We start from the raw sequence: 22,959 nt of genomic DNA, 5'->3' as shown, positions 1-22,959 counted from the left end.
TTGAGCACGAGCACACATTTATCTGTGATGCACCAACTGGGTGCACTTCCTGCTTGTTTGAAAGGTGCATCAGCTCGGTCATTGTATTTAGCAAATTCACAGCATCTTCACATCAGATACTCTAAAAATACCTGTTGACCGACTCATTTAGTAACTTGTGTCAAAACCTCCGATGTGGAAAAGTTATCAGGTCTACTGTCACTTGCTGTGAACTACTTCATTTTAACATACTGTATACAGTATATGAATTTCTGGGTTTACTTTTATCTTGGGTTTTGTATGACTGTCACCACAGGTGGATGTATAGCAGTTCAATTCAGTTAGAAATGCTCCGTAAACACGTCAAGATATATATAACATCCAACAACAGTGCCCTCATGTACAATAAAGCATAGTATTGTAGTAGTACAACAGAAGTATAGATGTATGTGCATGTACTTAGGGTTTCTGTGGGGTCTTCAAGTCTAAAAAAAATCTAAAACTCAATCATTGCAATTTTAAATTTAATTTCATTTACCTCTTTTAAATTAAGACCTATCTATTAAGACCTAATGCAAACATACATTTAGATAGGTGAATAGCTTATTTTGCTTAATTTTGTCAATGTCCATTTAATTCTGTTGTGCTTTAAAATTAATTTTTATTTTAAATGTTTTCGGTGGCATGCAAGGTTTGTAATGTCTCTGAGTTGTAGTCCTTTCTCAACGATACAAGTATTGGCACACTGTGATAAAACTACAAACAACCCCAACATGGAGCTGATACAAACACCTTTGAGCAAGACTATGGATACCTAGTGTCGCTGTAGTTTGCAAGATAATGTAGCATTTTGAGGGTTATTCTCTGCAAGGCTACTTCACCTTATCTTAAATTAAGGAATTGAGTGTAAGCAATTCTGGCAACTTTGATATTGCTTCATACATGTCATATTTGAAAAAGCTCTGAAATTTCAATCATTATGGTCTCAAAAGATTTAAATTTGAACTTTTTAAAACCTGCAGAAACCTTGGTGCTATACATGAACAGCACAGAAGAGGGGGAAGGGAGAAGACAAAAGCTTTTTCATTATGTCTTATGTATTACATTGGCTGCACACAAGTACATGCATATGTTTCATGCAAGGACAACAGAAGCCCCTGGTGAAAACCCAACTTTGTAGTTTCTACACATACTGTACATTAGTATATTTAAAAAAATTTAAAGTCAGCAAACAGCCTTGTTTCTGTTGATAATTCTGCCGTTTGTGGTGTAGAACCTAAAATACACCTAAAAAGCCTCTCTGATGTTTTCTGGTTTTAATTATCCGATCTGGACGGCTTTATTCTTTTTTATTCTTTTTGTCCATATTTGCACAAAGTTTGAATTTCAAAGGAACGTGCTTTTTCATAAATGCTCTATTTATTGAATCCATCCATTATCTATACTGCTTATCCTTATAGGATTCCAAAAATAATGGTAGAATTGTAATGATGATAATAACATTGATAAATCAGCTTCTTTCTTCTTTCTAAAGGAGACATTGTGTTTTTTACCCTGTTCTGGTGTAATGTGTTATTGCAAAGACACAAATTGCAGCAGACGAGACCTCTTAGGCTTCTTTGAAGTGCATCTTCACCAGTAATCGTGTAATTTTACATCAGCTATAAATGCTAAGAACCATAGGTCCTTTCTCGTATAGTGGCTGCACTAAGTGATAATCCCAGTGGGTGATTCAGGATGATGGAAGAACAAACACAAGGTGCATAATAACGTGTGCCGCTCATCAGAGAGGCTCCCGATGCTCCGTGACACTGTGTTACACCGGGACAGGGCCATGACAAGAGTTTGGTGACGGTCCATCAAACTGTGCAGGAGATTGATGGCTGCCCTTTCTCACCACCATTTGGGTTGATCCTTGTTAGTGTGATGGATGGAGCAAGGTCATTGACAGCTCCTGCTAACAGATACCTTGAGCAAAATAAGAGGCAACCAAGGATATCAACACATTTTTGCTTTAATTGTAATATTATGATAAAGTAAACTATTTCCCAAGGAGTTCAGAATGTTGAAGCCATTTTTTATATTCTTGTCCAGATAACCTTGACCGAGCAGTGTACTCGACTTCACAAGGAGAATTGTCACTTTCTCTGGTCCTATCTCTCCATTGTGTGGATTAACTGCTTCTTTTTCCCACATAAAAACTAAATGGTTTTGGATCATCAGTCAGACAGATAAAGCAGTGTTAAAATGTCACATTGGGCTCTAAAATTGTATCATGAGCAAATATCATTATTCCCTGACATTTTATTCCAAAAGAAAGAATTAGACGAGGAAGTGACTGACTGCATACAAATAGATATTAAAATAGAGACTCTATTAACTGGGAGAAATAACATTTAAAGGAGACATATGCTTTTTCATTTTTTCTCTTTTCTCTAGATATGTAGGTGTTATGTGTTTGTAAAAGTTCTGTAAAGTTAGAAATCTTCAAGTCTGTAGTAAAAGGAGCTCCTCTCTCCCACAGAAAACACTGCTTCTAAAGATCCTGAAACACCTCGTCAATGCGTCGATACTGCCCTGTGATCTATGTTTGCATAATGCACATCTAGCGGCTCAAGTCTGACACTCACGCCCCCTAACAAGGCCAAGTGTCAAGAACCCTAAATGGACAGAATTCACCAAAGCCTGTTTGGCATGGGTTTGGAACATGGTTAGGTTATTGGACTCCTCAGCTATGGTAACTGCAGCAGTGGGAGGGGTTAAAAGTGGATGTATTGATGAACCCAGTTGGTTCTGTTGCTGTTGGTGAAGTCAAGTGATCAAACACTCAAAGATTTGTGCAGCAAACAAATTCGATCCCATTTAGCTCGTCCCTATGATTCCTACACAGGCAAAGGGGAAGCGGAGGCTGACATTTCCTTCATGTGCTGAAAATGGTTGACCAATCAGAACAGAGTTGACCAACTGGCCAATCAGAGCAGACTGGGTTTTATCGGGAGGGGGCCCTTAAAGAGACAGGAGCTGAAACCAAGAGTTTCAGACAAGAGGCTGAAAAGAGGAGCTGCAGCAATGGACAGTATGAGGAAATTCATGTGTTTTTTTAACATTAGAGCATGTAACCCTTTTCAAGTACAAACCCGAATTAGAATTATGAAATGAGGAGGTTGAGGAGTAGAAATTAAAGAAGAAGTGTGATAGAAATGAGTGGCTTCTATGACAGTGTGCTGTCAGCAGCGGCATCGTCACACCCGCTTAAAAGAGCATAGCATAGTACATTAAGCAGGAATCGGATAGGACCGGCAGCTGTGCACATGCGAGCACACAAGAAACACACACTCATGCATTGTTGCCCAAAAGTAACTTGAGTTTCCTCTGGGGAGTGAAGAAAAAAATGAAAATATAAACATACACATTTGGCAATATTAAACATTTCCCTCATTTCCTCCACCAGAGAATGAAGAGAATCAGACTCTGGAGAATCAGCTCGACCAGTTGTCCCTCTTTGTATTTCACCACTGGAGTTTCTTTGAGCTGCTCAGAAATATTCTCTCTCTCTCCAATTAACGTTTGGTCACAATTCACAACAGATCATTTTCATTTTCATCCAACAAATCAGTGACCAGTTGTTCACATACAGTATCCTTGATTTGTAGCAACCCACCCTTTCCAGGCTGGATTTACAGTTGCATGAAGAAACATGTTAATGTCTCTGCGGGTTTAGGGGTAGCTGTAGGACTCTCAAGCCTCAACGGGTTGGGGTAAGCGGAGAAAAATGAGGGAGAGAGGAAAGACACTAGGAGCAGTTGAAACTTGACCACATGTGCCATTCTGCGTGCCAAAATGTCAAGAAAAGACGGGCCAACATCTAACAGGCAGGGATGCTGCATGGTGCCACAGCTCGACCAGCCTCTATATGTTCTCTGTCCATGCGTCGTGCTGTGTCACCATGTCCTGCTTTCACTTTCACCGCATCTTGCCACAGGCACAGTGAGCAAAACAGGGGTGCTGAGTTTAAGGAATCGACTCAAGACTATGCCACTCTCCAAGAGCATGAAGACGGCCGACCAAAATATCTGACATTTCAAAAGTTCACTCGACCGTCCTAGGGCCAGACGGGGGCATCTGATTGCTCCTCGCTACCCCCTGAACTCTGCACGACAAACAATGCATGATGAAGCAACTGGTCAAAATCTGGCTCCAATGGCACAATGTATTCCCAGTTTAGTTTATTTGGATTAAACTAATTGCTGAAAGTAAAGTAATGTGATGCAAATGCAGATAATTCTGTACAACCAGTCATTGACACAGGAGGAAAGATGAATACACACACTTGATAAGTTGCACAGGCGTCACAGCAGACATTGGTACCTGTTCCTCCTACTGCTGCCCTGTCACCCGTCACCGCTGTCAGTTCTGTCTGAGTAAAGAAAGTAAAGCTGGCTGGGGTTTGGGTTTTCTTCAATAATGTAAAAATCCATCATATATTCATGTAATGGCCGTGCGCGCCCTCCAGCAAAGACACTAAAACATGAGTCTCCTGAGTAAATGCTGACAGGCGTGTGGGTGTTTAGTGCTCCCTTGCTGACTCTTAACTCTGCTTTGGAAGAAAAGGCTTGTAGCTCAGTGGACTCGCAAAGCCCTCCCCAAACCCCCCCGTTCACATTTCCAGCTGTGTAGCCGTACGAGACTAAACGTTTTATTCTTGAGAAGAGCAGAGGATATATTATTTTCCACAGTTCAATCAGACAGCAGCATCAGGTCAACCCGTGATACCATTTTCTTGATATATATGGAATTTAAAAAACAGGATAATTCATCATTGAGGTCTTCTTGCATCTTTAAAATAAGGTCCCATTTTAAAAACATCTCAGCTGCCCCCAGCTTTGTTCTAGTTTTGAGCAAACACCAGACAATAGAACTCTCTCTCTCTCTAAGCTCATGTTTAATTCAAGCTCAGTTGAAGGTGTTCCAGCGCAGATAGTTCCTATTGGCCCCTGTGGCTTTTCAGCCAGTGGTGGAGGATTGAGATGGATTGTAACTGGGACCCACAGTGTAACTGAAGGGTGCTTTTTTTCATATCATCGCCACAGTATGTTCGCCTCTCGCGGGCTGTTGTGAAGTTGATTAGAGGCGGTGTGCATTGTTATCAGATATAATGACAGCCCTTAGATTTTGATGAAGTGGCCCCTGGGCTCCAGGAATGTGCAGCTGCTGCAGGGGCGCCGGGATACTGATCTCTTACTCTGTTGCCGATGTCGTCTCTCCGCTCTGTCTTTCATCTCCCTTTTGCTTCCTCTGACTACTCTTATTCTCTCTTTACTCTATCTTTAGCTTTGTCACTTGGTCTAAGGCTTGAAGTCGGCTATAAATATTGCAGGCAGTGAGTGAGATAGAAAATAAGACAGAGAGGGCCATGATACAGTGGACGAATAGAAAACTCTGTGATGAGTTGGAGCAATTTCCATAAAGCCATTTAAACTGATGAAACTTGAAGAGCACTCGGGGAGCACGTATCTCCACTAAGGCTGATTGGGCACTTTATCACCATATTGCATATACCGTACAAGTATTGAGATCAGAGACATGTATCATATTTTGAATGAAACGCAGGCAAATATCCATTTGCTGATATGCAGTGGTTGAAAGGAACAAACCAATAGATTAGAACAGTATGGTGGTTTGTTTATCTCAAAATGTCAAACAACTAACTTGAAAATATAAGACAAATATCAATATAGTAGCCTATCCAGACCACTAAATGCCAGGACACTACAGTATGAAGCTGTACATCTTCTGGTCCTGCAATAACAATGAAAACATTTTAAAAACAAATCAATGGATACTATCAACAGAAACACTAGAGCGCTTTTACTTTGAAACCTGAAGAGGAAGTATTGCAAATACACACAGGAGACGCATCCGAGATGTTCGGGGGGGCAGTGTGGCCGCTCTGACCTGATAACCTTGCCACTTAAATAAAAAACAAGTTAAAAACATATTTACAACAACACAACCCATTCCAACATCATTTACTTTTTCTTCCAGATATCAATACAAGAAAATCAGCAAAACATTTAAAAAGCATAATGTTGAAAAAATGATTTAGGCTGCCAAAAAAGGGAATCGCTAAATGTTAATTAAGATTCCAGTTTGCCTCTAAAGCTCGCCATGTGACATCAGTAACCACAGGCTGCCTGGTAATTTAACAGGACCTGATTTTAATGGTATCTGACCATCCTGAAGTAGCCATATTGCTTCAGTGCACAAAGGCATGAATCTGTCTGTAGCAACATCTGCTTCCAAGATATATATTAACTGTGATCTTATGAATATTTACAGTATCACTGTCTAATAGACTCATTTATATGTAATGACCTGAGCAGGTGGACAGCAGGAAATGTAATGTATGGGGAAAGATGGGTGTTCAAAACTGCTGCGCCAGAGCGGCACCTGGTTCGGTTTTCTGCTCCCTGTAGAAAACAAAATGTAGAAGAGAAGAAAAGTAGAGAAACATCTTTGCTTTTCTGAGTTGAACGACACCAGTCTGACAGTAAAACTTTAATAAAGCTTGGACGTTTTATGGTTTGCTCTACTGCTGTGGGTTCGCGATGAAATGTGTCAACATTGTAACAACCGTGTGCTAACAAATAGGATAGAGCTGCAAAACTCAGAACGAACTCATTGGCAACAAAACGTGTTTTATTGGGTGTAACATGTGATTCCAAAGTCCGGTGCTTGCTTTTATCTTGTTTTTGACAGTAGCCGTGGGGGAAAGAAGATCAGGAAATTAGCATGTTTTAGCATTGTGATAACATGGCTGCTCATGGCATAACCGGACGTGACTGCTTGTCAGCGTTTGAAGTCGGTGCCATTCTGGTCCTCTGCTTCTTTTGATTGAAATGCAAAGCAGCCTGTAGATCCAACTGCTCAAACACACACTAACACACACTCACACGTATACGTCCCTCTCAAACACACAGCTCCACACTGTGACCTTTTCGCTTTGAGTTTGAATGATGTTTACTTTAAGTATGCATGACAGGCATTTCAAATGAGACAAACGGAGTATCAGAGGAGAGGGATGCTGCTCAGGGTGTATAGAGTGTGTAAACAGAGAACAGGGACCGGCTCTATACAGCCTGCACAATGTCAAAAACCTCTCTTATAACCTTCTTTCCACCAAATCAGCTGCTCTTCTTGAACCAGCTCAGTTCAGGGAACCAAGGTGCCACTCAGAAGCGACCCACATTTCCACCAGTGTGGAGCCGAACCATTGGAATCAAGGATGTGTCATTAACGGAGGATGTTTGCCCATCGCACAACAAAAGTTAACTTAGCAGTCGTAGCAAGAGGGTGGATTCCATTGATCACCTATAGTAGGGCTGTCACCTTTTCCAAAAATCAAGTTGAAACTAATTTGACCTGACACATGTATTCGAATAGCTTCCCCGTGTGCACAGACAGAGTATTTGACATCTCTCCCTTCATCTGCGCACCGCTAACAGGTGAGCCCGCAGATTTGTTGTCATGGTAAAAGACGTCAATCAGCACCATCTGTATTTGTGACTTTGTTGTCTACGATAGAAGACACTTCCACACGCCACTTCACAGATGCTTTAGTGTCGTGATTGTACGCTCAGGGCAGATTTGCACTTTGGCACCTTAACAACGTAGCATTACGGACTTATTGATAGGTCAAGAGGATATGCAATAGGTCAAACTAACAGATGGTTCTGCTGCGCTTCTAGACTGTGTTTGGAATTTGAACAGGTCATTACAGGTCAAATTTTAACCCCCACTCTTGAATGAATGTTAGAATTTCTAATAAAGAGGGACTTACCAACTGTGCTGATCTTACAGATACTGTATCAGTTGGCAGACAACTCTTTTCACTAGTTTTTCATTCTCTAGCCTTCTTCATCCTCTCTTTCCAACCGGTAGAATATAACACGGCCATTGACATTATCACTGTTTGCACTTGAAAACCTGCTTTTTTTCCCAATTCCAGCTGAAAACTGAGTTTCAGGTGTCCAAACCTATTTATTCTTGGTGAAAATCCCCCAAACGTATCCAACTCGGGGGATTGGGTGTGCAAACTGAAACTGAACCTGTTATTACCATGTTAGTGAAAAAGGGGAATCAGTGCAGCTTTCTTGGCTCAGCACTCTTGAAGAAGCCTTCCAAAGTATATGATATCAGTTGAATCCTGAGCAACCACTGTTGTGAAGCCCCGCACCTTACAGAAAGAAAATCAAAAGACAACAAGCAACTATTTTGTGTTTACTCACAGTGAAGCATCAGTAGTTCAGCAAATATGGTACCATCCCACAGGGTCTGCCTCTGCAGATATATTTTACGGGATGAAACTTTAGTTGTAGGTTTATCTGACCATAGAAGGCAAGAGCAACTAAAAGTATACAGTGTAAACCTCGAGCCAGAGATCCCCTTGGACTGTTATTATAAGTTCACCATCTTCCATCTGAAAGAACATCGCAATAGTCTTCCCTTCTTTATTTATCTTACATGCTTATTTTCTTACTTCTATTCTTTGCCCACAAAGTTCTGAGACTGTTTTCTGTGTTTTTTGTTTTATCCACAGAGGGCTTGGCTGTGGGAGTTGCATTTGGAGCCATTGGAAAGACCTCATCTGCAACTTTTGAGAGCGCCAGGTAAAACGGGCAACCAAACATGAAGCAGAACAAATATCACTTTTCTACACTGGCAAGTAAGAACTGATATGGCCAGTGAATGGTGGCAAATGCTGCCGACCATTGAAAAACAGCAAATAATATGTTCTCCATCACAGCGGGACACAAAACTATAAATCCGTGATTGTTGTGTCACTGGAGTCACTGGTATCCTCAAGATAGCTAAAGTAAAGTTGAAATGTTTTGTTTCAAATTAACATTCATCATGGCTGGGATTAGATATTAATTATCAAAATGGTAAACATGTGATGAGGGGTTTCATAACTGTGCTGTGTGCTCCTGATATCTAGTGGTCACATTGTGGTATTGCAGAGAGCAGTGGCACTTGGTAAATCTGGTCGTCACAGGTGGAGCTTTGGCCTGATCCCATTTTCCAACCCACCAAGTCCATGGGTGTGTTCGGAAAGTCCAAATAATTCCCGACCACTGTGACTTGACCCCAATGGAAAAGTTATGAGGTCAAGGAAAGATGTGAAGGAGAAGCCGTAAGGAGTTAGGAAAGGAGAAACCACGGTGGAGAGAAAATCCAACTCCACTTACAGTCTGTGTTTTTTACATTAAGCACAAAATGTACAGTACTTTGAGAAAAAACCCACTCAAAAACTGTCAGGGGCTCCACAAAGTGAGTTAACTTCATCCTCTGAGGATCGTTGAATTTGTATTTCGTGTCTGTGGTTTAGCATGTTTAAATTTAGGCAGGATTTCATCAGTCCCCCCTATTGAAGTTGTTTGCTGTGTGGTGTGCTTCTGATACCTGGTGGTTAAATGGTGGTACTGCAGAGAGAGGTGCAACCCCCCCAGTGCATGCTGAAGATGGGGATGTGATGAAGTCATTGAGTTGCTAATATTTATTGTAAAAAAATAAATTATCTGACTGCTTATTATTTCCTCTCTCCCTCAGAAATTTGGCCATTGGTATCGGCATCCAGAATTTCCCAGAAGGCTTGGCAGTGAGCCTGCCGCTGCGGGGTTCAGGGGTCTCGGCGTGGAGGTCCTTCTGGTACGAAAAGACGCGTGTCTGTGTCAGAGAACACACCAATTAAACACACAGCTCTGATTGTGCAGGTTCTTGACAGTTAGTGTTTCCCTCTCAGGTATGGCCAGTTAAGCGGCATGGTTGAGCCTGTTGCCGGGTTACTGGGCGCCCTCGCTGTCGTTATGGCAGAACCTCTGTTGCCGTATGCGCTGGCATTTGCTGCCGGGGCGATGGTCTACGTGGTGGTCGATGACATCATACCAGAGGCTCAAGTCAGGTAAAGAAGGAAGATGTGTAAAAGAAGGAGAGAATGTGCACTCCCTTATTAACAGCTCACACTTTTTTTATGTTTCCTTTTCTCCATCTTGTCGTCACCAGTGGAAACGGGAAGCTGGCCTCCTGGACCTCCATCCTGGGCTTCGTAGTGATGATGTCATTAGACGTGGGCCTGGGCTAAGGTTGCCAGGGTAACCGGTGCAATGTCAACAGGACCCTCAATGGCCACGTTGTCATGACAGTGATGCTGACCTCAGTTTCTTTTTTTGTTTTTTTTTAAAGGGACCAAATGGGGTGTTTTATTCTGAAACACTGTTTGTACGTTTTGTTTGAATTGTTGCTACTTGAAATGTACTAATTCAGAAACAGAACTATTTTGTTAAACACTTAAGGGCAACTGTACTTGAATGATTATCTTTGTGTGGTAATGACTATCGATAATGAAAATACTCCTGATTGCAGAGCTGGTGAATGTTTAATGAGAGGATGCTGCTTTTGGAGTTTTACTTTGGCAGAGACTTGGTTTTAAAGCAAGAACTCTGTTAGGAATGTTGTTGTTTTTTTTAAGTTTGCGTCTTCCAGTTTTTGTATTTCCTCATGATGGCAATACTTGAAGTCTGGTTTTTGATTTGATCATGTGTGGGACCGTGAATGAAAATTTGTTTTTTTCTTCTTTAATTCTGCAAGACAGTATGACGTGCTGAAATATGAAGTTCTTTATGGGACTTGTTTAAGCTCCATGTTCTACATCCGACCATTTGTTACTGTGTATATATGACAATTATTTGACTCACTCTGTCGTATTTTAAGCCATTTACTTTGTCCTCTTTTACAACAATCTCAAACAATATTCTCCCTTTTAACCATCTCCTGCCATCTACAGGTCAGTCTGAAGAATCACACGTTGTGGCCTTCGTCTAATTATTTAAATGCTGTTGAAGTTGATGAATTATTACGTGATGAGTATTTATATAATTAAACAGCCAAGTAATTCTCAGTTTTCCTCATGTGATGTTTTTAAGGCCCTGAATGTGTTTTATTCATCTGCCTTTCTACAGACATGTAAAGGACCAGTGTCTAGGGCTTAGTGCCATCTAGTGGTGAATGTGTGGACTGCAACCAGCTGAAAAACCCCTCCCCTACCCCTCCCTTTTCAAGCATGTAGGAAAAATCTTCTGTGGAATTGAGGTAATGTCAAAATGCAAAAGGCACTCGCGACAGCCAGGGTTTGGCTTGTCCTCTCTGGGCTGCTGTAGGAATGTGATTCTTAAAGTTTTCTAACACTTGAGAGTGGGGCTGGGCAATTGAAACCGAAAATGTATTGAAACCGACATTTCTAACCTCTAATAGACTAAATACTTCCCCTTATGGTACATTCACAAACTGTTGGGTTTACTCTACATTCATTTTCCAGCGGCGGCCCAGGTACCTTGTATCGTGCCGCATGTCCCCCCTCCTCACCACCGCGGATCCGCGCTCATTTTACATGTTAACATTAAACTCCACCATAAACCCTCATCAGGGGTTATTAGAACATTTACAGGACAGAAGTTTACTTTGTGTGTTTGTTTGATTTGCTCTAGAGTTCATGAGACACGTATTTAAACACACTGAAAAAAACAAGACCAAATGTAACGTGATGCGCAGCAGCCAGGACATCAGGGTTAAAGTTACCGGAACAATCTGGATTCATGATTGGACATCATCAAAATAAATGTGATTGTTTTTGTTTGTATGAAGAGCGACAGACACGACACACACACACACACATACTCCAGCAGAGAGAAGTTCTTTGCGCAGATTAAGAAACAACGCAGTGTTTTAACTTCACTGTTGCAAAAGAGGCGTCACCCCGTTTACCCAGGAACATAAATATGAATTCAGCCCATTTTTATGAAGATCAGTTCTACATGTGAGTGATTAGAGAAGAACAGAAGCAGTGTCACTTGTTGACCGCCCCTGAGTAATGTACCTCAGGCGTGGGGGGGTCCGATCACGATCCGGTGGGGGCTTAAAATAATCATTCATTAATCGTTATGCTGATTTGAAGTCATATCACCCAGCCCTACTTAAGAGCAGAAATTTTAGCAGCTTCTTACAAACTGACCCTGATCCAGCTCAAGGAAAGCTGGAGCTTTTAGCACACAGCTTAAACTACCTTGTGATGAACATGTGACTAAGAACAGCAACAAACAGCCTCCTTCAGACGTCTTTCTACAGCTACAGGGTTGAGCACTAACAATGAAACAGAAGCACACACTGTTCATCCTCACATTTAATGGATTAACGCATCAGTCTTAACACAACAGCACATGAACACACGGGTCATTTTAAAAAAGCTGGTTCATAATCTGCATTTAAAAGAAAATCTTTAGCTAAAATTAAACTGAATTGACATGAACAGGCCTCCAGCTCGTGTAGCTACAGAACAGTGGCGGCGAAGGGTTTGTGTTGCAGGAAGCGAATGAGACTCCTTGGCATTTCCAGCTCCTCCAGACAGTGGATCTTGTTGATCTTTTGGAGGTGCTGTCTGACGGCGAGTCGGCACTGTGAAGTCAGAGCTTTAGGATTTCCTGAGGAAACACAGGAGACAACAAGAAGAAGAAAAAAAAACAGGTTATCACACAGGTAAAACGCAATAGTATCATTAAAACCCAAACAAGATCACACGTTTAAGTTCAGATGCAGATACCATCATCTGAAATGTCTTCAATACTGCCGAGTGTGCAAATCTATGTAACAATCTGATATCAAGTCTTTAAATTATATTAGTATCACCCAGATAAAAGTTAAATGTTCTTTTCTTGCAAACCACTTCTTATTCACAGCAACACTAGCAATAGACCCTACAACAATGAAAGCAAACATCATTTCCATACTGAGTTAGTAGCATACAGCTGTTAAAGTACAATATACAAGTTGTTATTTCTTTTAATGCGTTGATATCGAAACTGTACTTGTGTCAGCTCAACGACACAGTTCAAGTATTGGTGCCCGGAAGGTAAATATGGTATCTGAACATCTAACATTTACCAAATAAGAATTGTCTGAGGCATGAATTGTATTTTTTTGTGGTTGTTTGCTATAGTTGCAACATCAACATGTTGATACTGCAGGGTGTTTATTCTTATTTCACCGTCTCTAAGAGGGAGAGTTGGAACAACAGAGCTGTTCTTCAATATCAATGTCCTAACAAGAGAAAAAAATGATTGCCTCTTGCAGCTGTAACTTGATGATCAGTTCCACCCACACCGAGGGAACCATTCTGGCCCAGAGGCTGTTGACTCGGCTTTATTTTACTGAAAAATTCTCAACCTTTTCCTGGTGACTTGGTGGGAAGTTTCCCAGGAACAAATATGTAATTTAGTATGAACTTTACCGTTGTTATATTTTTGCCTGAATACAAATTTTACATTGACCTGCACAGCACCAACTATAACTATATATATATAACTATAACTAAACTAACCCTATATGCAAAACTCCTGTTATCCTATTATAAATGACACTTTATATATCGTCCTTTTCAGAAAACCTTCAACAAAATGATTGAGAGCAGACTTCAGGAGTTGTACATGTGCACAGAGGTACTGAACATACCATGATCTGGATGAAAATCACTACGGATATTAAGAACAGACCCCCCAAAAAATGCAATAAACAATTTCTAAATTTGAGTCTCAAGATTATGTGTAGCTGCTTAACTTCAACAAGTAAACAATGGCCTGTTTCTATTATTCAACCAGCCAGCAGAGTACCATCCACTGTACAGATCAACTGTGAAGAAACACGGACGATTAACATTTTGTTCACCTCTTTCCCGCAGTAGCAGCTCCACAGCCTCATTCTGCTTGGTGGACTTCTCGATGATCAGCGTAGGGAGGTAGACATTTGCACCGAAGTCGATGAGAAGCTGTATGTACTCCACACCACAGCCGTGCCTGAGGCACATCTCCAGCACAGTTTTCGGATGCTTGATCGAACTCAGCAGCTTGGCGTCTGTGCAGTTGTAATCTGGGTCCGCTCCATAGAGGAGCAGCAGTTTGAAACACTCCATATGTCCATAAACGGCAGCCAGGTACAGCGGCCCGCTCGACACCCTGGCGCTGGAGGTCCACAGCAAGACTTTGGAGCGGGAGTTCACCTCTGCGCCATGTTTGAGCAGTTCCGTCAATATCTGCACATCGCCCTCACGAGCAGCTGTGAGGACGGGGGAGCAGTTATTGGATGAGTTCCCATCTGGATTGGCGCCTGCGCCCAGGAGCGCTAAGACACATTCCAGGTATTTCGCACGAACAGCTGCGAAGAGCGGCGTCTGAGCCTTGACATCTACGCAGTCCACCAGAGCACCATGGGCTAGCAGCACCTGCAGACAGCTGAGGTGGCCTTTAGACACTGCAGCGTGCAGGGGCGTGCCAGCGATGCCCCAACCACCTCTGCAGTTGATGACTTTCTTGTAGATTTCTTGGCAGAGCATCTCATCGAGGAGTCTGTCATTGTTTTGTAACACTGCTTGTCTGAGCTGGGAAATCTCACAGCTCTTTTCGACTTCTTCAGATGTCCTCAACTGCAGCATAGAACCTGCTGCAGGGTGCGAACAAAGACACCGAAAATGAATTAGACTTCAAATTACTTTTGTGTTGTCGCTGCAGCTTCTTTTTCTGTTTGAGATGTTGAATAATAATGAACAATGCAGCTCTTAAATCAGGTTGAGGAGTTGCAGGAACATTAAAATTCCGCTCAGCTGTAACACCATCCCGTTAAACGTCTCTCCAACAGCCCACTAGTATATAATGATTCTTCAGGAATTTGAGTTTCAGGTGATTACAAAACAAATGAAAAGATAATTTTGCATGTAATATTTAATTTCTGCCAAGATCCCTCGTATACACTGGTCCACTGACAATAATTCATAAATTCATTTACCTTCCATTATGCTACAAAGTGTCTATTCTAACCAATGCTGTAAATACCCCTATCTTTCTGATGTTCTTCAATACACGTGGCATCTATTGCATAGTCTATCCTGGGAGAGGGATCCCTCACATGTGGCTCTCTCTGAAGTTTTCTATGTTCTTTTTCCCCTGTTAACAGGTTTTATTTTTTTTTGTTTTTCCTTACTCTTGTTGAGGGTTAAGGTCAGACGATATCACACCTTGTTAAACCCTACTAGACAAATTGTGATTTGTGAATATGATCCTTTGATATAGCCATATCCAAAGGAACAATGTATACTATTCCCAGTTTAAAAAAGAACACAATGTGAAGTGTTTGTAACAGCTACAGTTAATTTGCTAAATATAATATATACATATATCTTTAAAATTGGTAACATTTCCTAAGTTAGTTTATAATGTCATCAAGACTCCCAGAAGGTTTGGTTGATGAACAGATAAACATAGCATTACTTATCTGGAGAGGCATCACATTACGAATTCAATGTTGTAACGTAATCAGCTGTTTACAAAGGACCCCCCCCCCCCCCCCTTCTTCTCAGCTCTCTGCCCACCCTGTTGCAACGCCCCTGCCAAGAGGCTTAGATGCAGTATGAGAGAGCAATAGATTCAGCCCTGTCCGGCCCTTCAAACCAAACCACACTGACAATAATCCACTATTTAACATTTGATGATTTGTTCGCTTCAGTACACAACCGAATAACTCAACCAATACTTGATTTTTAATAAATGAGGTGTCCTGGACAGTTCGGCATGAATGAAATATGTGAATTGGGTAAAATATGAATTACTATACTGATAGACTCTCTGCACGGTGTTGTCCTGACGGGGGAATGATGCAGAGAGAAAACACATAAACCGCAGCTTGGTGCATTGAGTGTCAGCTGAACCAGGAGAGGACATATCCGCCTAAGGTTCATTATATGTAGAGAACAGTAGCTTTCTATTAGGATCTCTATTCAACACACAGTCACAGCATAACGTCATCTGGGCCAGCGAACAGGAAGGAGCGAAAACAACCACATTCATGTCCAGTTTTAGAGTAAAAATACACATTTCGCTTTAAAAACCGCGCGTTTCGTTGCTTGTGACTCAGTTACAACCTCGTTAAGACGCCATTCTCCTGTTTCTTGGGTTTATGTGAGCTTACCTACGATATGTCCTCGAAAGCTGCTGCCTTCATCTTCCCGTTTCTCCTTCTTCTTCGTCGTTGTGTTTGTGTTGTGTTCAACATTAAATTTAATGTTGCACTGCTGCCTCCTAGTGTTTGAAAATGATATATCAACACCAGGAACATCCTTTACAGTGTTTATTAATAATAATCTAAAACTTCGATTATTTATTAAATAAGCATCAAAGATTATATTATAAAATCCAATGTTTTAAAATAACTATTGAAATATATTTTAATTCATGCTGTCTTAAATGCCAAATTAATAATATGACATTGTTAGATAAATAATCAAAATCCAAATAAAGTGTGTCAGATATGTAAACATACTATTAAATTGATTACAATTTTAAAAAAACATATTTATTAACACGATCACCTTTTACTTCATATATTCAGAATTTTACTTTAGGTACTATTTCAAATGTCTGTTTATGTCTAATGATTCAAATATCAGGCTCTTTTATTTAATGAAATTTCATCCACCCTCGTGCCCACTTGAATTACAAAGTGACATTTTGGAATAAAATATGAACAAATTAACAAAGGTAGTATAGTGAAACTTAAACTGGCTAACATGCAAAGCTAGGGTGGCTATAATGTTATTAGGTTGTGCACGTGCTAACCATCAGCATGTTAGCATTGTCCTTGAGCATGTTAGCATGCTGACATGAGGACGAAGCACAAAGCTCCACATGAGCCTAACTACAGAGCAACGACCATGATGGAAGACTAGTGTAGTTATAAGATGTTTACTATGTTCACACGTTTACCTGTGAATTAATTTGAAATTTAGGTTTAAAAAATGCATTTCCCACAGACTTGTGGTGTCATAGCCCCATAATGCACCATATTAGGCTACCTAATGTTTTCCTTTCTATTTTTATGTTTATTCAATAGGGACACAATACAAAGAGAAATACGGAGCAACAACTTAATGAATCACAGCTTTTGCAGCAACTGCTGATTTCCAATACCCATCGAGAAGAGCCTTTAAGACAATAACCATAAAAAGTTTATAAAATACTTTTATTATGGAATTCATAGCTTGTAACCAATTAAACTCTGCTGAATCTCATAATTTGGGGAAAAGTACAATCCAACTGTATCCATGGCAACAGACTGACTGCCCTCAGCTATGTTCGCCTTATCACTGCCTTCAACTTTATCTGTTCCCTCTCCAGGCAACCCGCATGGCATCCTTTCTTCTGGAACTGGGTCTATTTCTTCTGTGTGTGCGTCACAGAGCCTTTGTTTGGTTACTGATGAGGTCTTGGTGTTAGTGCTGGGACAACGGGCTGTGGGCACAGCGCAGAAAACAAGGACCAAAAGGGTTTTGACAACCCAGAACAAGATGCTGTTCCCTCTAAATTCTTGAAGCATTTTTTTTTTTTTTAAAGGCAACCATATGCAGCCAAACAACACTACAATGACTCTGTTTTCTGAGACATGTTTCTTGCTGCAACCTGCCTGAGGGAGTCGGACTGTTTCTATTGAGGTGCCAGGGGGTTTTACAACATGGTAATGAGCAGCGCAGGCCTCCTCTGTCCACTCTGCCTCTATAGCTGTTGCTGAGAGACAAAGTAGAAGTCACCCAGGCGCTCAGAGAGAGTGAAGAAGAGGCCTTTAAAACAACGACGCCACCATAACTCATGGTGTGTGTGTGTGCAGGACGAGGGGAGTGGGTGCTGGTGGAGGGAAAAGAGTTGGGTTTAATGTGAAAGACGTGGAAATGAGAGGACGACTAAAAGTTTGACTTGTACACAGACACTCAGGATGAGGAGAACATGTGAGGATAAGAGTTGAACCCAGAAGACTCCAGCCATTTAACACAAGGATGGGAGAGTATTGATTTCCACAATGCTCCTGCACAGAGTATTTTATTATCCTGGTGAGAATATGATTTGCTCTGCAAGATGACAGGCGCGTTCGTGGCAGAAAAGCAGGTGCTTCCCTGGATTCTCTGTTTGGTTTTGATCACAGTAGCTGGAGGTGAGAAGATTTATTTTATATTGAGTCAAGGCTTAAATTTAAAAGTTATCGATATTTTCTGTGTCTTGTTCAGAGAATTCCAAGTCAGCAAATATATCTCTGGACTCATGAAAATTTACTTTTGAACTTCAACCCAGGCAATTCCTCTTATTACCCTTTATTATATATATATATATATATATATATATATATATATATATATATATATATATATATATATATATATATATATATATATATATATATATATAAGGTTTTTATTTACCTAATTTAGTGTCGCATTTCAGGTAGAAGTGGCACTTTTTTACTTTTATAGCATTGATATGTTTAAAAATGTGTAGTGTTACACATGCTCCACACCATTGTATTTTGTCTGTTCTACGTGATGAAAATACATTCACTTTACCTTTTCAACTCTAGACATATCTATACATTTCGTTTTTTAGTATATAATTATGTCTTTATTTCGCATCGAGCAAGTATTTTCAATTTGATATTTCATATTTACTGTTTACTTCAATATTCTGACATATACATTTACATTAAATTGTTACAGTTTAATGCTGTGAAATAACATTTATGGAGTATATAAAAAATTGTGGTATTGCTCTAAGCAAAAATATGCAGCCTGGTGTGTTTTGTGTAAATCTGGCATATGCAATTTACAATTTGCAATAATGTTTACAAATTTCCCATTTAAAGCAACAGTTTGCAGTAGTTAAAGTACTATAATTAGTGTGTAATCCAAGATAAGATGCAGAAAGACAGTCAGGCTGGCAAACAGCTGTTATCACTGCTTGTTCAGCACCTGTATCGTCTGATAATGAGCTGAGTCAGTTGAGCGCCACTTCTTAAGCTCTCACAAACTGACAGTGAATATTCTTGCAGCAGTGGAATATTTTCAATTTCCCACCTCAGAATACAGCTGTTTGGTTTCTCTACATGTGTTTGTGGCTGATATTATTATTGATACTTTGCACGTTGTCAGCTCAATGTGATTTTTCCTCTCCAGAAGAGGTTCCCTGCCCAGAAGGAGGTGGGATCCACTTGTCCAGCATGCGTTGCTACTGGATGTCTGAGGCGACGTCTTCGTGGCCTGAGGCTCAGCATTCATGCAGAGAGAGTCCAGGAGGTGATCTGGCATCTGCTGACAGTGCAGAGCTGCAAACGTTCCTCCACTCCTCCTTTCCTGTGTGAGTCCTATATGAACAATGTGTGTCTACATTTACATCATGTCTTACTCCTCTCTGTTTCAATAGCAGATGTTTTGTGTTGTGTGTTTTTGTTTTAGGAAAACCACTGTGTGGGTATGGCTGAAGGGACTGAGGGGCGAAGGGTCAGAGTCGGCTGGGGCTGTGGAGCCGGTGAGTCCTGCAAGGTGGGCTGGAGGCAGTGAGGGGGGGTGCACTCAGATGGCCTTGGGTGCACTGGGACAGTGGAGAAGAGCTCAGTGTGCTGGACGATACCTCTACCTCTGTGAAAAAGGTCTAACTGGTAAGACTTTAGTTTTTAATGTATAACACATAAAATCTCCTTCATTATTTATGTAGTCTGTGGACAATCTGCCTCCATAGAGGACGACACTGACAGATTTGGTTGATGCTCATGTGTGAAGAATAACAGCAGACGTGTGTATCAGTGATTTTGGTTTACCCCTCTTCCTGCAGAGGCTTTACCACCTATGGACAGTTACCTGACGGGATTGGTTCACATGAGCGGCATCTACACGCAAACCCAGATACAACCTCTTCTCAGCATCCCAGACATTGGACAACAGATGGTGGAGGTTCGTAAAATGTGACCAGGATGGACAAAAGAAGAGAAGGCACAAAACATCACAACCTCACAGACATGATACACTTGTTTCAGCTCAGGACTGAAATCACTGGTTCAAAACACAGATTCCAGACCATTGGTAGTTTTATTGCAATTACTATGGTGTGGCACGATGGAAATGACTGTTGAGTAACTTGACTAATAATGAATAAAGTGTTATAGATATTGCATGTAAGCTTACATTACAATGTTTAGTGCATTAAAAAATAGTAAGCAATGAAGCAAAAGGTAATGGATAAATTGTAAAATAGTTGTTTTTTACATATTCCCACAGATGCAGCTGTTCCCAGGCTTGTGGTTCAGTCATGCAGGTCAGTTGGTAAAAGTTAAGCTTGTGGTTCAGCCAAGCCCACTGTCCTCGCTGGCCCGTGTTCAAATCCTCCGACCCTACTGCGACCCCAACCACCACCTGGTACCTCCAGGTACAGCACGTCAATTACATCACGTCTGGAAGCTACACTGTTGTGTATTTCCTACAGTACTGTAGGTATTACTAAACAGTCCTGTTGAGTACTTTAGGCAATAATCTCCTCTTTGCTCCTCAGGTTGCAGCTCTCTCCTTAATCCGTTTAGCTGCTGCTCACCAGTCCCACTGTGTAACACTACAGGGGGCTGCAGCGTGGGTCAGTACTGGTGCCACCTGCTGGAGGCCTGCGTGCCCAACACCAGTCCCTGCAGCCCCTACGATTCTGCAGCAAGTGGCCGTGGCTTTGCTTTACCTCCCAGATACCCCGCAATACCACCTTTCTACCACCTGGTGGCAGACCTGTCTCTGAGAATACGCCCCAGTTCTGAACTACAAACTATGAGCGTGAGTTGACCTTTGCGACAGACATTATGAATCAGGTCTGAATAAAATAAACAAAGTCCTGTCTCATTGTCATCTTCTCTGCTACAGGTGCTTCTTCCAGATGCAGCCATCATGGTGTACCCTGATGATATAATAGCAATACAACACACTCGGGACTCTGGAACCTTCCTACATTGCCGCAGCAGTGAAGCCTCTCGAAACTCCTCCTGGCGCCAGAGTTACCTGTCCCTTAGAGGGGCCGAATGGGGAGGTTGGTGGCAGGGAGGCCTGACTTCACCGTCCCAAGGAGGCCAGTGGGTGGACGGGGTGGTGTGTGATCTGAGCATACTGTACATAGACACCTTCCACAGAGGTACTGAGCTCGACGGTATCTTTGGTTCCACCCACACAGAGACAAACACACCTCCTGATGTCAGTCCCCTAACTACAGCTCCTCCTCCACATCCCAGATCTAAGTTTAGGCTTAATGTCATCCACCCCCTGCCGGACAAAAATAACCAAATTCATGTCCAAATCAACACCCCGACACTCATTGTAGTAAAGGTCCTGACCACACAGAGAGCAAGGAGCTCATGGTCAGCCCCAGTGCTCCAAACTGGGGTCCCCTTGCTCTCATCGTGTCCCGAAGAGGTGGCTCCGTCTCCGCCTGGCTGTAAGAGACAGTCCCCTGATGAATGGTTCTCCTCCGTGACTCTCTTACTTCCCTCAGTGGGGGTTCAGGTGTTGAATATCAGTGTGGTGGATGCAGTTAGTGCTCAGAGTGAGCACAGTGTGAGTGTGAAGGTCTGTGGCTACGAGGCAGTGACAGGGCTCAGTGTGGAGCCTTACGGACGTCTCAGGATGCTAACAGACACATCACAGGTGAGAATTTACAACACATCAAATTTGCATTCAAGCCACAGTTTTTAGTAGCCGCGCTAGCAGTGTGGGTCAAGAGATGGCAATGTCAGTAAGACAATCGCTTTGGTCCAAAATATCTCAGTCACTATTTTATGGATTGACGTTTGAGTTTTGAAGACAGCTGATCATGATCCACAGAGGATTAATCCTGTTGCAACATGATTGCCACCAGGAGGTCACAGTTATCGCTAATCATGGGAAAAATATCAAGTTATTTTCTTTTATTTGTATAGAATATATGAAGGATTCCCAGATAATGTTTTCCAATACTTTGATGATTGGAGTAATCATAGAATAATTATGTTTTGATAACTACTTATATATATTTTCGAGGTTTGACACATATTAAATATTTCAAGTTCAAGTTAGTTTGGTCAAAATATTTTTTTTTACAATACTTTGGTTAAATACCTGCAAAACTGACATTCCCATAAGCTTCAGCCGCTTTCTAACTAGCTAAACCTAGCTCAGCCTAAGAATTTGCTAATGTAGAGTAGTATTGTTGAGGAATGTTGTCATGGAAAACTTGAACTTTACCAAAATGCAGCCCAGTTTCTTTACCATTTCTCTAAATGGCATCTTCTTTGTTTTCATATTGCAGTCGTTTACAGCCGAAGTGGAGAGTGGTTCCTCAGTCAAATTCACATGGGTTATTGACAACCTGGAGCAGTTTGCCTTTGAAGGGGAATCTTACAGTGTAGCGTTCAAGAGACCTGCTGAGTATAAACTCAAGGTAAGGTGTTTGTTCAGTTACTTCCTTTTGATGTGTTACTAAATAGATTTTTAAAAATTAATCTTAGAAATGTTTGTTAGGTTACAGCGTCTAACCCTGTGAGCTCCCAGAGCCTGGAGATCTTCTTGGTTGCTGATGAACTGACTCCACTGGCTGAGCCAGAGTTCCTGTTTGTCAGGGAGGTCGTAGCTGTGAATGCGACCCACCTCTACACCCTCAGAGTCAAAGTGGACATCTACCTGCCAGTCACCTTCAGGTATGACAATGCATTTTTCATCAATAACCTTTAAAAATCCTCAGAGAAAATGTTACTTATCTGTTATCTTTACGACAGAGAATTCCACCTGCAACATGAACAAAAATGTTGGGTTTTTTTGTCTGGTCTAAAATCCTGCAGGTGGGATTTTGGAGACGGCATTGGAAAGGTGAGCCACACCCAGGCTGCTCCATATCAGACCATGGATGGCCTTGTGGAGAGGGGAGAGAAGCAAATGTTTGTCCAGGACTCGGTGAACTATACATATTCTTATTCAGGTAAACACACATATACATTAATTATAATTTTTTATAATTATTTTCAATTATGAATGTATGCAAGATTTCATGCAGAAAATTATAACCC

At 41.3% G+C, this 22,959-nt stretch overlaps 3 protein-coding genes across 6 annotated transcripts in view; 2 read left to right on the top strand and 1 right to left on the bottom strand.

Moving 5' to 3' along the window:
- Positions 1-10,936, top strand: part of LOC117753113 (zinc transporter ZIP11-like) — a 115,630-nt gene extending 104,694 nt beyond the window's left edge. For all 3 annotated transcript variants that reach the window (XM_034571001.1, XM_034570999.1, XM_034571000.1), the window contains exons 7-10: positions 8,579-8,648; positions 9,589-9,687; positions 9,782-9,940; positions 10,042-10,936. In XM_034571001.1, coding sequence (XP_034426892.1) covers positions 8,579-8,648; positions 9,589-9,687; positions 9,782-9,940; positions 10,042-10,120 — 407 coding nt within the window. In that variant the 3' untranslated portion in view covers positions 10,121-10,936. The remainder of the gene's footprint in view (positions 1-8,578; positions 8,649-9,588; positions 9,688-9,781; positions 9,941-10,041) is intronic.
- Positions 10,937-12,196: 1,260 nt separating this feature from the next.
- LOC117753146 (ankyrin repeat and SOCS box protein 12-like) lies at positions 12,197-16,164 on the bottom strand. Of its 2 annotated transcripts, none has more exons than XM_034571055.1 (3): positions 16,045-16,164; positions 13,753-14,523; positions 12,197-12,512 (listed from the first exon to the last, which is right to left on the bottom strand). In XM_034571055.1, exons 2-3 carry the CDS (start codon positions 14,513-14,515, stop codon positions 12,361-12,363), a joined length of 915 nt encoding a protein of 304 aa, XP_034426946.1. In that variant the 5' UTR covers positions 14,516-14,523; positions 16,045-16,164; the 3' UTR covers positions 12,197-12,360. The 2 variants fall into 2 exon arrangements, with proteins under 2 accessions (XP_034426946.1, XP_034426947.1); XM_034571056.1 differs by having other exon boundaries at positions 15,965-16,101.
- Positions 16,165-17,726: 1,562 nt separating this feature from the next.
- Positions 17,727-22,959, top strand: part of pkd1b (polycystic kidney disease 1b) — a 36,141-nt gene continuing 30,908 nt past the window's right edge. The window contains exons 1-10 of the mRNA XM_034570667.1: positions 17,727-18,057; positions 19,070-19,250; positions 19,349-19,551; positions 19,725-19,843; positions 20,168-20,315; positions 20,439-20,704; positions 20,792-21,565; positions 22,206-22,337; positions 22,418-22,593; positions 22,735-22,871. Coding sequence (XP_034426558.1) covers positions 17,982-18,057; positions 19,070-19,250; positions 19,349-19,551; positions 19,725-19,843; positions 20,168-20,315; positions 20,439-20,704; positions 20,792-21,565; positions 22,206-22,337; positions 22,418-22,593; positions 22,735-22,871 — 2,212 coding nt within the window. The 5' untranslated portion in view covers positions 17,727-17,981. The remainder of the gene's footprint in view (positions 18,058-19,069; positions 19,251-19,348; positions 19,552-19,724; positions 19,844-20,167; positions 20,316-20,438; positions 20,705-20,791; positions 21,566-22,205; positions 22,338-22,417; positions 22,594-22,734; positions 22,872-22,959) is intronic.

Source organism: Hippoglossus hippoglossus, chromosome 19 (assembly GCF_009819705.1).
Source record: "Hippoglossus hippoglossus isolate fHipHip1 chromosome 19, fHipHip1.pri, whole genome shotgun sequence".
Taxonomy (NCBI): Eukaryota; Metazoa; Chordata; class Actinopteri; order Pleuronectiformes; family Pleuronectidae; genus Hippoglossus; species Hippoglossus hippoglossus.
This window is presented reverse-complemented; position numbering and strand designations above follow the sequence as displayed.